The sequence below is a fragment of the Saccopteryx bilineata genome, chromosome 5, assembly GCF_036850765.1.
Source record: "Saccopteryx bilineata isolate mSacBil1 chromosome 5, mSacBil1_pri_phased_curated, whole genome shotgun sequence".
NCBI lineage: Eukaryota > Metazoa > Chordata > Mammalia > Chiroptera > Emballonuridae > Saccopteryx > Saccopteryx bilineata.
This window is the reverse complement of record NC_089494.1, coordinates 96,544,963-96,562,056: the sequence shown is the minus strand read 5'-3', so window position 1 is coordinate 96,562,056 and position 17,094 is coordinate 96,544,963. Positions and strand designations below refer to the sequence as shown.

Below are 17,094 nucleotides of genomic sequence, written 5' to 3'. Positions count from 1 at the left end.
GCCATGTGATTAATACATTAAGTAGCTTTAAATATACTTTATAACAAGACAGGGAGATAAAAATAGATAAATAAAAGTTAAAAATCACCATGCTTCCAAAAAGTCAGTTGTGCATTGTTGGGAAGGTTGCATTGGCCCATATATTTCTTACTTGATTCCTTAATATACATTTGATTCCACATGATGATCATTACTCTTTTCTACTATTTATAGAAAAAACTTCAAATCACTTTAGTCTTTTATGACTTTGCATACTTAACTTGTCAATATTATATTTTTTCTTTGCTTTCTAATAGCTTATATTACAGCAAAACTAAGGATTTGATATGTTTGCTGTGCAAATATTTCATTTTCTTCCTCTACACTTTCTTTCCACCTGGAGTTACCATATACATCTATTTTCTACTAATCTGCCTAGCTCAACCACTAACCTGCTTCATAGGTTATAGCCTGTCCTAGAGATTTACTGTGTTTAGTCTCCTTTGTATATGCAAATATGACATATTAAAATTTTTTCATCAAGTGCCAACAATGGAAGATCAGAAGATTTTACATAAAAATTCTTATTTTCAACATCTCTTGAAATATTAGAAGTTTGGCATGAGTGGACCATCATTCCTGTAGAATAGTGAGTGGCAAGGCTGAATAACAGTTCTGTCCATTAGGTGAGATTTGAGCAGTTCAATACAAGTACCACTGCTATATATTGACCCTAGCATTGAAGCACAGTGACAGTTGACATATATATTTATGTTTGTGTTATATTCTTACAATAAACAGTAAAGTGAAGTATTTCATATAGACAAAATTTATATATTACTTGACTAACTCCTGTAGAAACATGAGTGTTCAATTTTTGACCTTCATCAAAATTTTTGGGCTCATCAGTGTCAAGCTAAATCTATCTTTCTGTTGTATTTTTATAGCATGGTGGGAAATGTATTATCATCTACCTTTTACACTGTCTTGTAATTATTTCTATGCTTAATTTTCAAATTTAAGAAGCTTATATGAGTAAAATATTTAATGATTGATTGAGGGTGAACCTTACAAAATTCACAGGTTCATGCTTATGCTTTGCACATGGTCATTTATCTTTAAATACATACCTGTATGACCACTGAAAGGATAAGTGAGTGAACATAAGGAAGAATAGATCAGGCTAATGTTATGGATCACATATTGCATAAAAATCGTAACTCTGTTATTATTTAAATAGAATCAGAAAATTTTGAAGAATTACTTATAATGATAAGTAGTCTAAAAATCAAAATACTGTGTGTTTTTATAAATTTTGAGTTTCCTTTCAAATTTTATTTTCATTCTTTCCCATACTTAGAACATGTAGACTGCCCTGTTAAATCATTAAATATTAAGTGAACTAAATTAAGTTTGGAAAATTATCTTAAGCTATTTTTTCATTCTGGGTATCTGAGATAAATCAAACAAACTATATTTTGTGTGAAGTTCTGGACAACTGGAGACAGACTCAAGAATACTCAACCTGTTTCAGTCCTCTCTTCAGTTTTGTACTTACTGCTGACAATAAATAGAGAAGACAAAACAAACAAACAAAAAAACCCTGAAATTTGCTCTTGAAAGCACATCCACAAATAGATGTTTTCACTTTCAAATTACTTAGCCCTTTAAGGTCTCAAAATCTTTTTGTTTTTCTTCTCTCTCAGATTATTTACTCTTTCTTCCCATGTAGCTTTTCATGCTGTCTCGGACCTTCTTAATTAATACATTCTTGTTAAATTTTATTAGCAAAATATTCCCATGCTCCCTCCATTTCTCATCTCTAGATTTGCCAGTCTCATCAACATCTACTTTTATAAAGCTGGGTTATAAGGGTCAATCTAGTTTCTGCAATAGTGGTCTGTACAAATAAGAGACAGTGAGCTAGCCTGTGTGTCATGTTTCACTGCTTAAAAATGATTAGTATTTTGCTAGAAGAAATTACAAAAACCAAAACACATGATATTCTGTTTTATTGAGAAAGATTTTGAATATTTTTAAACTATTACTAGTTGTTGAAGAAATTTCATTTTAAAAGATGTTATCTGATTAGCTTATGCAATAAAATTATAACATTAACAAAGGATCTCAAATAATATTTTTAGTTAACATCAGTTAAAAATATTTATTGATAATTTTATGACTTTATTATTTGTTCATTTTCTTATTTATTCTACTATTACTTGGGTTTATATTGTGTAAAAGTAGAAGACAATTAATTAGAAAATTACTATAAGATATCTGCAGACAGGGAACTGTAAGATGAAAGAGAAAGTCTGGCCAAGTAATCTTTTCATGGAAGTTATATTGTGATCAAAATCTGAGCTACCCAGACAAATGAGGATAATGGTATATCCTAGAGAGAGAATGGTTTATGCAAATAGAGGGAGGGAGGTATGGGTCATCACAGGCAAGAAAGCTGGAATGACCAGATCATAAATGTAGTTAAAAGCCATATCAAACAAGATGAATTACGTTTTGAAGTTAATGGTGGTTCTTTGAAGGGACACAGAGACTCTTACAATCAAATGTGTGATTTAGAAAACTCACTGGAAGGAAGAAGACTGAAAGTATTTGGAATGGTTAGAAGACTACTACATCAATCTGGGGACTGACTATAAAACAAGGTGGTTGAACACTTTTAGGACTCTATGTGATTGTATCAATATGAGTGCAAGCAAGCCCTGTGGGTAATTTTAATAAAATCTATTTAAAATATTCATTTATTTAAAAATTTGCATGAAGTAGTTACTCAGGTGTGGAGTTTATGTTTTTACCTATTCATATTGTTTTACTTACTCTTAGAAGTAAAATAATATAAATATTAACTGGATAGTTGAGTGGTTTTGGGAAACTCTGAGTCCTTTATTTTTTTTTATTTTTTTTTTTTAATAAATTTTTATTAATGGTAATGGGATGACATTAATAAATCAGGGTACATATATTCAAAGAAAACATGTCTAGGTTATTTTGTCATCAAATTATGTTGCAAACTCCTCGCCCAAAGTCAGATTGTCCTCCGTCACCCTCTATCTAGTTCTCTGTGACCCTCCCCCTCCCCCTAACTCTCTCCCTCCCTCCCTCCCATGTCCTCCCTCCCCCCCCCACCCCTGGTAACCACCACACTCTTGTCCATGTCTCTTAGTCTCATTTTTATGTTCCACCAATGTATGGAATCATGTAGTTCTTGTTTTTTTCTGATTTACTTATTTCACTTCTTATAATGTTATCAAGATCCCACCATTTTGCTGTAAATGATCTGATGTCATCATTTCTTATGGCTGAGTAGTATTCCATAGTGTATATGTGCCACATCTTCTTTATCCAGTCTTCTATTGAAGGGCTTTTTGGTTGTTTCCATGTCTTGGCCACTGTGAACAGTGCTGCAATGAACATGGGGCTACATGTGTCTTCACGTATCAATGTTTCTGAGGTTTTGGGGTATATACCCAGTAGAGGGATTGCTGGGTCATAAGGTAGTTCTATTTGCAGTTTTTTGAGGAACCACCATACTTTCCTCCATAATGGTTGTACTACTTTACAGTCCCACCAACAGTGAATGAGGGTTCCTTTTTCTCCACAGCCTCTCCAACATTTGCTATTACCCGTCTTGTTGATAATAGCTAATCTAACAGGAGTGAGGTGGTATCTCATTGTAGTTTTGATTTGCATTTCTCTAATAACTAATGAAGCTGAGCATCTTTTCATATATCTGTTGGCCATTTGTATCTCTTCCTGGGAGAAGTGTCTGTTCATGTCCTCTTCCCATTTTTTTATTGGATTGTTTGTTTGTTTGTTGTTGAGTTTTATGAGTTCTTTGTAAATTTTGGATATTAGGCCCTTATCTGAGCTGTCGTTTGAAAATATCAGTTCCCATATAGTTGGCTGTCTGTTTATTTTGATATCAGTTTCTCTTGCTGAGCAAAAACTTTTAATTCTGATGTAGTCCCATTCATTTATCTTTGCCTTCACTTCTCTTGCCATTGGAGTCAAGTTCATAAAATGTTCTTTAAAACCCAGGTCCATGATTTTAGTACCTATGTCTTCTTCTATGTACTTTATTGTTTCAGGTCTTATATTTAGGTCTTTGATCCATTTTGAATTAATTTTAGTACACGGGGACAGGCTGTAGTCGAGTTTCATTCTTTTGCATGTGGCTTTCCAGTTTTCCCAACACCATTTGTTGAAGAGGCTTTCTTTTCTCCATTGTGTGTTGTTGGCCCCTTTATCAAAGATTATTTGACCATATATATGTGGTTTTATTTCTGGGCTTTCTATTCTGTTCCATTGGTCTGAGTGTCTATTTTTTTGCCAATACCATGCTGTTTTGATTATCATGGCCCTATAATATAGTTTAAAGTCAGGTATTGTAATGCCCCCAGCTTCATTCTTTTTCCTTAGGATTGTTTTGGCTCTTCGGGGTTTTTTATAGTTCCATATAAATCTGATGATTTTTTGTTCCATTTCTTTAAAAAATCTCATAGGGATTTTGATGGGAATTGCATTAAATTTGTATATTGCTTTGGGTAATATGGCCATTTTGATTATATTTATTCTTCCTATCCAAGAACAAGGAATATTTTTCCATCTCATTGTATCTTTTTCGATTTCCCTTAACAATGCTTTGTAATTTTCATTATATAGGTCCTTTACGTTCTTTGTTATGTTTATTCCTAGGTATTTTATTTTTTTTGTTGCAATCGTGAAGGGGATTATTTTTTTGAGTTCGTTTTCTAATATTTCATTGTTGGCATATAGAAAGGCTATGGACTTTTGTATGTTAATTTTGTATCCTGCGACCTTACTGTATTGGTTTATTGTTTCTAATAATCTTTTTGTGGAGTCCTTTGGGTTTTCGATGTATAGGATCATATCATCAGCAAAAAGTGATAGCTTTACTTCTTCTTTTCCGATATGGATGCCTTTTATTTCTTTGTCTTGTCTGATTGCTCTGGCCAGAACTTCTAGCACCACATTGAATAAGAGTGGAGAAAGTGGACAACCCTGGCTTGTTCCTGATTTAAGGTAGAAAGTCCTCAGTTTTATGCCGTTTAATAGGATGTTGGCTGATGGTTTATCATATATGGCCTTTATCATGTTGAGATATTTTCCTTCTATACCCATTTTGTTGAGAGTCTTAAACATAAAATTGTGTTGTATTTTATCAAAAGCCTTTTCTGCATCTATTGATAAGATCATGTGGTTTTTGTTCTTTGTTTTGTTGATATGGTGTATTACGTTAACCGTTTTGCGTATGTTGAACCATCCTTGAGATTCTGGGATGAATCCCACTTGATCATGATGTATTATTTTTTTAATATGTTGTTGTATTCGGTTTGCCAGTATTTTGTTTAGTATTTTAGCATCTGTATTCATTAGAGATATTGGTCTGTAGTTTTCTTTCTTTGTGCCATCCTTGCCAGGTTTTGGTATGAGGGTTATGTTGGCCTCATAAAATGTATTTGGAAGTATTGCTTCTTCTTCAATTTTTTGGAAGACTTTGAGTAGAATAGGAACCAAGTCTTCTTTGAATGTTTGATAGAATTCACTAGTATAACCGTCTGGGCCTGGACTTTTATTTTTGGGAAGGTTTTTAATAGTTTTTTCTATTTCCTCCCTGCTGATTGGTCTGTTTAGGCTTTCTGCTTCTTCATGACTCAGTCTAGGAAGGTTGTATTGTTCTAGGAATTTATCCATTTCTTCTAGATTGTTGTATTTGGTGGCATATAATTTTTCATAGTATTCTACAATAATTCTTTGTATATCTATGATGTCTGTGGTGATCTCTCCTCTTTCATTTTGGATTTTATTTATTTGAGTCCTGTGTCTTTTTTCCTTGGTGAGTCTTGCCAAGGGTTTGTCAATTTTGTTGATCTTTTCAAAGAACCAGCTCCTTGTTTTATTGATTTTTTCTATAGTTTTTCTGTTCTCTATTTCATTTATTTCTGCTCTGATTTTTATTATCTCCTTTCTTCGGCTGGTTTTGGGTTGTCTTTGTTCTTCTTTTTCTAGTTCCTTAAGGTGTGAAGTTAAGTGGTTTACTTCGGCTCTCTCTTGTTTGTTCATATAGGCCTGAAGTGATATGAACTTTCCTCTTATTACTGCTTTTGCTGCATCCCAGAGATTCTGATATGTCGTATTTTCATTTTCATTTGTCTATATATATCTTTTGATCTCTGCGCTTATTTCTTCTTTGACTCATTCATTTTTTAGAAGTATGTTGTTTAGTTTCCAGATTTTTGTGGGTTTTTCCCCCTCTTTTTTGCAGTTGAATTCTAGTTTCAAGGCTTTATGATCAGAAAATATGCTTGGTACAATTTCAATTTTTCTAAATTTGCTGATATTGTCTTTGTGGCCCAACATATGGTCAATTCTTGAGAATGTTCCATGTACACTAGAGAAAAATGTATACTCTGTCGCTTTGGGATGAAGTGTCCTGTAGATGTCTATCATATCCAGGTGTTCTAGTATTTCGTTTAAGGCCACTATATCTTTATTGATTCTCTGTTTGGATGACCGATCTAGAGCCGTCAGCGGTGTATTGAGGTCTCCAAGTATGATTGTATTTTTGTTAGTTTTTGTTTTGAGGTCAATAAGTAGCTGTCTTATATATTTTGGTGCTCCTTGGTTTGGTGCATATATATTAAGGATTGTTATGTCTTCTTGATTCAACTTCCCCTTAATCATTATGAAATGACCATTTTTGTCTCTGAGTACTTTTTCTGTCTTGTAGTCAGCATTATTAGATATGAGTATTGCTACGCCTGCTTTTTTTTGGGTGTTGTTTGCTTGGAGTATTGTTTTCCAGCCTTTCACTTTGAATTTGTTTTTATCCTTGTTGCTTAGATGTGTTTCTTGTAGGCAGCATATGGTTGGATTTTCTTTTTTAATCCATTCTGCTACTCTGTGTCTTTTTATCGGTAAGTTTAATCCATTTACATTTAGTGTAATTATTGATACTTGTGGGTTCCCTACTGCCATTTTATAAATTGCTTTCTGTTAGTTTTGTATCTAGTTTGATTCTTCTCTTTTGTTTTTCTATCATTTGTTTTTGTTTGTTTGTGTTCCATACTTCTTTTCTCTGTTGCTACCTTTTTTAAGTCAAGTGTTTTTGTGGTGGTTTTTTTAAGGGTGGTTACCATTAAGTAATGAAAAGGGTACCTACCATATTCATTGTAGTACCCTATCTTATAAGTATTTCTGCACTTCATCATCCTTTGCTACTGTTAATCTTCATCCTCTCCCCCCTTTTTTTCCTTTGTTGTCACAGTTTAAGTTTGGTTTTATTGTGTTCTTGGTGGAGCTGTTACTTGTGGTGTTGTTTTCTTTTGTTCTTTGAATCTGGTTGGAAAACCCCCTTTAGTATTTCCTGGAGTGGGGGCTTTCTGTTGATAAATTCTCTCATCTTTTCTGTATTTGTGAATGTTTTTATATCTCCTTCATACTTGAAGGATAGCTTTGATGGGTATAGTATTCTTGGCTGAAAGTTCCTCTCTTTCAGGGCTTTAAATATTGGGGTCCACTCTCTTCTAGCTTGTAGAGTTTCTGCTGAGAAATCTAATGATAATCTAATAGGCCTTCCTTTATATGTTGTACTCTTCTTTTCCCTGGCTGCCTTGAGAATTTTTTCTTTGTCATTGGTTTGTGTCATCTTTAGTATGATGTGCCTTGGAGTGGGTTTGTTTTTGTTAAGAAAACTTGGTGTTCTGTTTGCTTCTTGAATTTGAGGCTTTAGTTCCTTCCACAGGCTTGGGAAGTTCTCGTCTATTATTTGTTTGAGTATATTCTCCATTCCATTTTCTTTCTCTTCTCCCTCTGATATACCTATTATTCTTATGTTATTCTTTCTGATGGAGTCAGACAATTCCTGTAGGGTTTTCTCGTTTTTATTATTTTTGAGTCTCTTTCTTCTTCTCTCTGTTGTGCCTCAAGTTGTTTGTCTTCTATTTTACTAATCCTACCTTCAATCTGGGCTGTTCTGTTAGCTAAGCTTGTTACCTCATTTTTCAGCTCGTGAATTGAGTTTTTCATTTCTGTTTGATTTGTTTTTATAGTTTCAATTTCCTTGGTAATATATTCTTTGTGTTCATTGAGTTGTTTTCTGATCTCCCTATATTGCCTTTCTGTGTTTTCTTGTATATCTCTGAGTATTTTTAAGATTTCTGTTTTAAATTCTCTGTCATTTAGCTCCAAGGCTTCCAATATGTTAAGTCTTTTCTCCATAGATTTTTCCACATCTATTTGTGTTACCTCTCTTTCTTTTGTATCCATAATATTCGATTTCCTCTTTCTTATTGGCATCTGAGGGTGGTCTTATTGATAGCACTAATTAGAATTAATAAAGAGTAAAAAGTAAAAAAAAAAAAAAAAAAGGTAAAACACCCCACAAAAAAAAACAGTAATAATTTATTATTTCCCCCTTTTTTTCTCTCTTCTCTTTCCCTCCTCTCCCCTCCTCAGGGAAATATCGTGCCTATAATGGAGGGCCTGATTTGGGGTGAAGAGTTCAAGGGGCAAAAAAAAGGGAGTAGGGACCTACTAAATGCAAAAAAAAAAAAAAAAAAAAAAAAAGGAAGAAAATCTTAGACAAGCATAAGATGATTTGCTTGTAAGTGATGGTCTACTAAGAGATATAATGAGAGGGATAAGAGGGAACCAGAAAAAAGGACCAAAAAAGAATAATAAAGAAGAAAAAATAAAAATAATAAGTAAAAATCTGTTGTATTAAGTGGAGCGAAGACTAAATACAATGGAGACCTTGGGTTGGGAGGACCCAAAATGCCACAAAAATAAACAAACAAAAAAAAAAAATAAAAACAAAAGCAAAAAAGAGAAATAAAGCCAAAAAAAAGCCTTGAGTCTCAAATTAACTAATTTGTTCATGATTGAGGATTATATGGGAGGAAAGGAAAATGAGAAAAGAAAAAACGAATAGAAAGGAAAACATAAGAAAAAGAGAAAAATGAAGGAAGAGATAAAATAGGAAGAGAAAAAAACAAAATAAAGCAAGACAAAAAAAAAAAACAAAACAAAAGAGGAGAGAGTGAGAGTTAAGTATTTTGGAGTATAACCTTAAAGGAGGGTGAGGATGAAGAAGAAAAATAAAATGCAACACTCATGGGTAGTGTAGTTCAAGAAAGGGGAAGCATAAGATGGGCAGAGAATAGAAGGACCGAGGTGGAGGAAATAAAGGCAAAAAGATAGAAGAAACAAACAACAACAACAACAACAAAAAATTAGTGGATCAAGTTGTAAAGTCTGTGGGTTTTTCTTGATTTTGAGAGGTTAACTTCTTCCTTTTTCTTTTCTCTCCCTCTTCCTGGTCGGTGACTCTGTACCCCAGGCTCTGCCCCTGTGTCACTCTTAGGTAGGGATTTGCAGTTGATGGGATTCTATGGCAATGTCATATAATTGGCTTTAGTCTTGCTGGAAGTAAAGGCTTGTTGGCGTTTGCAGGGTCCAACGATGAGAGTTTGCTTTCCTGGATTCTCTCTCCTAGTCCCCCCTTTCTGAATTAGCAGCCTGGTGATCCAGCTATAAGGCTGCAACTGCTTCTGCCTGGGGAGTAAGAGGCTCAAAGAGCTGGGAAATCCCCACTCTATCCCCACTCAGTGCAAGGCTTTGGGAAAGGCTCTGAGAGTCAGGGCCTCCAGTGTAATCAGGTGGGGGTGGGAGTCAATTGTTGTCAAGGTGACTGTTCAGCGCCTATCATTTAGTTGGACCTCTCAACCCAGGCTTTCCACACTTTGTAGCCTGTTTTTGCAGGGAAGAAGAGGCACTAGTCTCTGCTTACGACTAGTGTAGTATAGACCTTATTATCTGCCAAGTCCTTCTTGTTAGCGTTTATCCCTGAATATGGAGGCTCTATCAATCAGAAGTTGCCCCCGCCCCTTTAGCGAGAGGCACTAAAAAATATCACGCCTCTTGTCTTGGATCGCTGAACTGAGAGAGATCTTATCAATTAGAACCGAGGGTGCACAGATTTCATGGGTTAAGCTAATTTCAGTGATTGGGTCGCAGCTGTGCTTCCGAAGGTATTTTAGGCTGCCTGCGCGCGCCCCTCCCCCAACGCTTGATTGTTAGCTTGAATGGCTGGGTGAGGTGCCCCGCCCACAGAGAGAATCTCCCAAGCCTCTCCCGCTTGCCCCGCCGCTGGCGGCTGGACCGGCTGGACCGCACCAGGCGCAGGATAATGGAGCCCCCTGGGTGTGCGGGCCAGCAGGGCGCCCTGGGCGCGTGGAATGCCCAAGGCACGCGCGCGAATGGGGCGCTCCGGGCACCGGTGGCCGGCGACCCCCACTCGCTGTGTGCGGGCCGCTGGGAAAGTCAGCGGTGCTCAACCGGACCGGGCGCGCGCGCGGCGGCTCGTGGTTCCCAAGTATATGGGCTGACTCACCGCAGGCGCACTTCCTTGCGGTTTGAAGGAACGTCCCTGTGGTAGATTCCTCCACACCCTCGTCTCTCAGATTCAAGTGATAACAGTCCTTTCGCTATCAGTTTGTGTGGAACTCCGGAATGCTCCGAGGATAAATTTTTCTGTTTCTAGTTGATAAATTTGTTGTGATTTAGGGGAGAGCTGTCGGACGCGCTGCTCACGGCACCATTTCCGTGACCGAGTCCTTTATTTTTAAGTTGCTGCCATCTAGTGAAATTTTTGTAAAATGGCTTTGTGGTAATATTCAAGTTTGTATCTTCTGGTATTTTAATCAAAATGGTTATAATTTCATAATTTATGTTTTATGTTGTCTCTGAAGAAAGAATTGTACATGCATTGAAACATAATGCAGTAGCCACATTTTTTTTCTTTATTATTTTGTGCCACAGATGTGACCACAGAGCTTTTCATAACAGAATAAGGTAGATGAAGTTTTATGATTTCTTCATTATGCCATTCTTTATACATAATTGATAATAAAATAAAAGTACTGTCTTTTCTGTTCCTTGTTTTTCTAAGAAAATCTGAGTTGTAAAATCATATCTATGAAAAGTTGAGTTGTAAAAAAGTTAGTCTGCAAACCCTCTAAATCTTGACAGAAATTAACTGTATTTCTTCCTGTCATTCCTGAACCTTATGTTAGAGTGAAACATCTGTTGGATTTAATAGTATGTATTGCTTTTTTTGTGAGAAAAACCCCCAAATCCACATCCCTGAAAAAAATTAGCTATATTTTACTAGTAAAAACTTCGGAGATGCTTGTTATCTCCACATTATAATGAACAAGGCTTTTAATTAACTGATTCTTAGAAACTATGATCAAGGGTAAGAGCCAGCAAATCTTTTCTGCAACAGTAAGTATTTTCGACTATGTCAGCCATACTGTCTCTGTTACAGCTACCCAATTCACCTGCAAAAGCAGCCATATAAAATATTAAACAAATGAGAGTGTTGTGCTCAAATATAACTTTGTTGATTTGAAAGAGGTCATAGTTTGCATCTCCTCTTCTAGGAAAAGTACCTATAAAAGCAGTTTGGAGTTACTTATTCTTTAGAAGTGTTAGAACAATCTAAAATTGATCCCTCTTCAGTTATTTCCTTTAAAAACCTCAATTGATAGATATGTCTTCAAAGTTGCAGGAGATCTAAAGTTTTGAGAATGTAATATTGTATGTGCACTTAGTAAACTAACAACAGAAGGACTGAAAGGTAAAACACTTTTGCAAAGTAAACTATCGCTCCCATTTAATGATCTGTTCTTTTTTCTTTTTAATTCATCTTCAGGTACAAAATTGTCTTAATGTGGAATGAATCACTATATTCTCTAAATAAAACAACACACTGATATGCAGAAAGTGAAATGGTTTTAACTGTTAGCCATAAATGAAAAAATTACTACTTGGATCATATAAATTCACTAACCCAGGTTGTCCTGCTGAAGGATTTGTTTCTGAAACACTGAATCTATTAGGCAGACATACAGAACATTGGAAGCCATACAAGTAAATAGCAAGACAAAATTGAGTCAGATAAGAAGCTGTTAAGGATTCAAGTCAGTGTATAAAGGGAATATAGTACAGAGTCAAAAACAGTATTTTAATGGGTAGTGTGGGGGAGGAACAAACTATCATGAAGGTTCTTCTGAGAGGATTAATAATCAAATAGACATGAGACAGATGAGCAAGAGAAAATAGCTAAATTTAATGCATACATATGTATGGGAACCCCACATACATGAGAGAGTCAGAGACCCCACATGCAGAATTGGTTCATACATAAAAGGGAACATGGGTATATATGACATCCAGAGCTAAGGATGAGGTAATAAACCCCAGGGACCTTAAAGGGCCATTGCAGAATGATAAGAAAAACAGATGTTTGGTAATAAATACAAGTTTGCCCTTTTCTATAGATAAACCAAAAGAAGTTATTTCTGATCATCTCTTATTATGAGCAAGGCCCCTAATTCAAAATATTTTGGTAGTTAAAGGGAGGGGCAGACTTCTCATGACACTACTGCTAAACTTCCCTTTGGTTCAAAGTAATCTGCGTACTACTGAGGTACACCTTGAGGCGACTGGTTCTCAACTCCCACAGTCACCTTTGTGTCAGCTGGTCAAGGCAGGATTTGCTTTCAGGAATCCTGCTAGTCTCAGCTGTGCTGACTCATCTGTCTCTACCCAATTAAAGGAGGATGGAGAGACCAGCAGATCCAGCTGAGCTCCTTAAGAATGATTCTGATTTACATGTCTTTCATTTTCCATCTGGGCCAGCAGGTTGGCCCAAGCTAGTCCTTCTCACAAAAATGGCAGAGGTGAGAGAAAGCAAGCCTAACCACTCAAGTGCGGTAGGGATTCTGCTCGTATTATATGTGCTAACATTCTCCAGTCAAAACAACTATCCTGGCTGATCCCAGTGGCAGAGAATTGAGCCCTGCCCACAGTGGAGGAACTGAGGAGTTACCTGGCAAAGGGCATGCGTACAAGAAATGACAAAGAATTGGAACAGTAAAGGCGATTTACCACAGCATGTATACACTTGAAATGATTGAATTAAATGTGGATGTGATGTGGGATTAAGTGATAAACTAAAAACTTCTATTAATTTCTTCAATTTAAATTATTAATACTACACCACAACATTTCTCAAACTTTTTAGCAATTTCTCTTGAAAACTACTTTATTTTAATTGGAAACCAATACTCTGAGTGTTCTCCTCAAATTGACAGACTCATAGTACTCTTTATCAGTTTCTCTTCTATGATTAAAAAAATGGTTCATCAAGGAAAAGTGACTTGTTCAGATTGCAACTCAGATAATCATATAAATCCATTACTTTGAGATAAACGTCCTATTTTAGAATGTGGTCGAATGTTTTATGCATACTTCCCACATTAAACCTTAAACATATAAAAATTTAGGTGTTTAGATTTAATATAAATTTATCATTTTTACAGACTTATTAAAGATATTTTTTAAGTAAAATTATCTTTTCTCCTGCAACTGAATGGCTTCGCTACACAATGATTACAAGTATAGTTTGCTGCCACTGCCTTGGTTTCTGCTAAACCGTCAGCAGTTTTGCCCATCGCTGCTTTTGCATTATCATTGCAAATATCAGCACAGAGTGTCCTGGTATTATGAAAATTGTTCTGACCTCTAAGGGTTTGGGGGATGCCCAGGGCTTTGTGATTCACACTTAGTGAACAACTGTACTGATGGATGAATTATTTTTATTTTATAACAGTTTTGCTTAAAGATATTTGTTCTTACTATTTCTAATCATTAAACAAATTTCAAACTTGTTCTGTTTTCCCCCAGGGCTGCTTTGTTGGCTTTGATCTTGCACATGCGGTTGGAAATGTTGAGCTCCACTTACACGACTGGGGAGTTGATTTTGCCTGTTGGTGCTCCTATAAGGTACAAACTAGTTAATAATACATTTACATCATTTTATTCTATATTAGTATTAAGCTAACTTTAAAAAAAAAAGCTAAAAAAAAAGCTAACTTAAAAAACTGTTTAGGTGAAATATTTTAACTATTTGAATTATTTTCCTCCTTTGTTTTAATTAGTGTATTTTCTGATTTTAGTTCATTAAAGAGTCATACAATAGAATAATACAATAATTAAATTTGGTGTTTGCAATCACTATAGGGTACTTATTTCTTTAATTCCCTGGTTGCTATATAAAGTCAGGAGTTAATAGAAAAAAAAAACTTCACAAAAATTAATTCAAATTAAAATTTTTTAGTTTTGAGTGATACATTGTAAAACTTCTATATGTGTAAAATAATTTTATGGAATTAAGTTGATATTGGCATTTGAAGACAATTTAATTGACAGGGAGCACAGAAATGATATCAATTTTATTCTAATTTAGATCTTTTTTAAATACGATACTTCTATTATTATTTAAATGTTTTGTTACAAAATAATTGAAATACATATGCTTTGAAATTAAGTCAACTTCCGTGGAACTGTCATCTATGAGTTGGGGCAAAATTTGGCCAAAAAAATAGTAGTTATTTATTCTCAATTAATAATTCATTTGTTTTTCTTTGAATAAGGCGATCACAAATTTTGTTTTATTATGAATGTTCAAATAATCACACATTTCAAAATGGTCAAAAGTTGTTTCATAACAAAACCAGTCTGATTACATTGTATATCTTTGTCATATATTCAGATAAACCCATATAATTTCTTTTCAATCCAGTATTTAAATGCAGGAGCAGGAGGTCTTGCTGGTGCCTTTGTCCATGAAAAGCATGCCGGTAAAATTAAACCTGCGTGAGTACCATCTTTTATTCTGTTTGGTGATGAATAAATCAATTTGTCTTATAATATGCTAAATTTGCATGAATGCTTTAAAATGCTATCCATTAAGAATCTAGATTGATTATAATTATTTTATCACTGTATTAACAATGATGTGCTTTATCAGAAATAAATGCTTTCCAAAGAGTTCAATTGGTTGCATAAGAAATTTAATCACAAAAAGGGAAGCTTCAATGCAAAAAATGAGTCACTGTAATCATGTAGAGCAGATGGTTTAATGCAATTGGACTACTTCATTTTTTTCAAGAATTAGACTTCAAAAAAGTTCTGATTTCTCACTTTAATGAATAAATGAAAGGCAACTATAGATGTGCCTAATAGAGCCCTAAATGTGGGGTGTTATTATTAAAATCACATCTAAAGCTAGAAACATTATATGATGATGATCTTGTAAGGAATATCTTGTGTCATAAAAGATTTTATAATCCATGAAATTTGAAGAAGCTGATCACTAAATAACAGACTAGCTACCTAAAGACCAATACTTTTTCTATTTTATACAGTGTTCTTCATTTTTGAGAGCAAATGTAAAAGCAGATGTGATAGATACACCAACAAACTTACACATTTTTATTTGACCGAGGAACTCACAGTATTCTTTTTACTTTTATCTGATATGAAGATAACGAAATAATATTCTGGAAAAAAATCTTTCATAGTTGTATCAGAGTATGTGTGATAAGGAGACTGTCTAGACTCTTAAGAGGTAATATAACAATGTTTGATTAGTTTTTTGAGTCTTCTCAGCCACTGGCTGAGTGGTGTAAACTTTACAAGAATTGAAACTGAATTAATAATAAAACTTGGAGCACCTCACATTTCTGAGGTAATACACATGTAAAGCCTAGAAATTTAAGATAATTTTCTATAGTTCATTTAATCTTGTCTAAAATTTCTTGAAGATTTGAAAGTTTTAAAATTAAATAGAGCCTGATGAGCCTGACCAGGCAGTGGCGCAGTGGATAGAGCATCAGACTGGGATGCAGAGGACCCAGGTTCAAGATCCCGAGGTCGCCAGCTTGAGCACAGGCTCATCTGGTTTGAGCAAAAGCTCGCCAGCTTGGACCTAAGGTCACTGGCTTGAGCAAGGGGTTACTCGGTCTGCTGAAAGCCCACGGTCAAGGCACATATGAGAAAGCAATCAATGAACAACTAAGGTGTTGCAACGAAAAACTGATGATTGATTCTTCTCATCTCTCTGAGTTCCTGTCTGTCTGTCCTATCTATCCCTCTCTCTGTCTCGGTCTCTCTTGCTAAAAATTAATTAATTAATTAATTAATTACATTAAATAGAGCATTTTCTCTAGGCAGGTATTCTTCCAGGCAGACATCTTCCTCTAGAGAGTGTCAGCCCATTTGCTTTCTCCCCGTGTCCCAAAATCTCTGAAGAGCATAGAAGCTATGTATTATAAAAATATCATGCATGTTTTTAAAAGACTCTTTTTCCAGTTTTAGCAAATCCCATTGACAACATTTTACCTAGCATACTTGTTTTCCAGCATGTAAAATAATTCTGGCTTCTGTCTGAAGACCTACCACCCCAAACACTTCCCACTTCCAACTTATTTAAATTATAACAGAGGATCTGACATATTACATCACCCAAAGGTTTATCCACTGGGAGTGGTAGGAGGATATGACAAGTAAACTACACATATTCTAGAGAATGCAAGTGTTAACACTTAAGTTCCAGTCTTACAACATCAATCTCTTTTACTTGAGATTACTATCACCATATTTGTCCCCTATGGATGAGAAGCAGGAGCCAGGGTTGTAGTATCCTCACATTGGCTACATCTTGTAGAATCCCAATCTTCTCTAAATACAGTAGCTGCTAAATCTGTGTTCCCAGGAGAAAGACCATCTAGGCAGACCAGATTCACATGCCAGCTTTACCACTTGCCTGTCCATAACCTGAAGAATGTTCCTTGACATCTCAGAGTTCTGTTCTTGGCCTCTAAATAAAGATAAGATCAGCATCTACCTCGTGGTCAGTTATCATGAGCATAAAATGGGATGATGCATGTAGAGCCCTAAGCACAGCCCCTTAAGCATTACGAGTGATCCCAAACTCAGGCTAAGAACTTTGTTGTCTCTTTGTGAAGTTGCATTTTATTTATTTATTTATTTTTATTTTTTTATTTTTATTTTATTTTACAGAGACCCAGAGAGAGTCAGAAAGAGGGACAGATAGGGACAGACAGACAGGAATGGAGAGAGATGAGAAACATCAATTCTTCGTTGCAGTTCCTTAGTTGTTCATTGATTGATTTCTCATATGTGCCTTGACCCGGGGCCACA

At 35.2% G+C, this 17,094-nt stretch overlaps 1 protein-coding gene across 2 annotated transcripts in view; it reads left to right on the top strand.

Annotated features, from left to right (window-relative positions):
- The window catches only part of KYNU (kynureninase), a 130,084-nt gene that overhangs the window by 69,041 nt on the left and 43,949 nt on the right, over positions 1 to 17,094 (top strand). For both annotated transcript variants that reach the window (XM_066279745.1, XM_066279744.1), the window contains 2 exons: positions 13,774 to 13,872; positions 14,672 to 14,745. In XM_066279745.1, the coding sequence (XP_066135842.1) occupies positions 13,774 to 13,872; positions 14,672 to 14,745 (173 nt within the window). The remainder of the gene's footprint in view (positions 1 to 13,773; positions 13,873 to 14,671; positions 14,746 to 17,094) is intronic.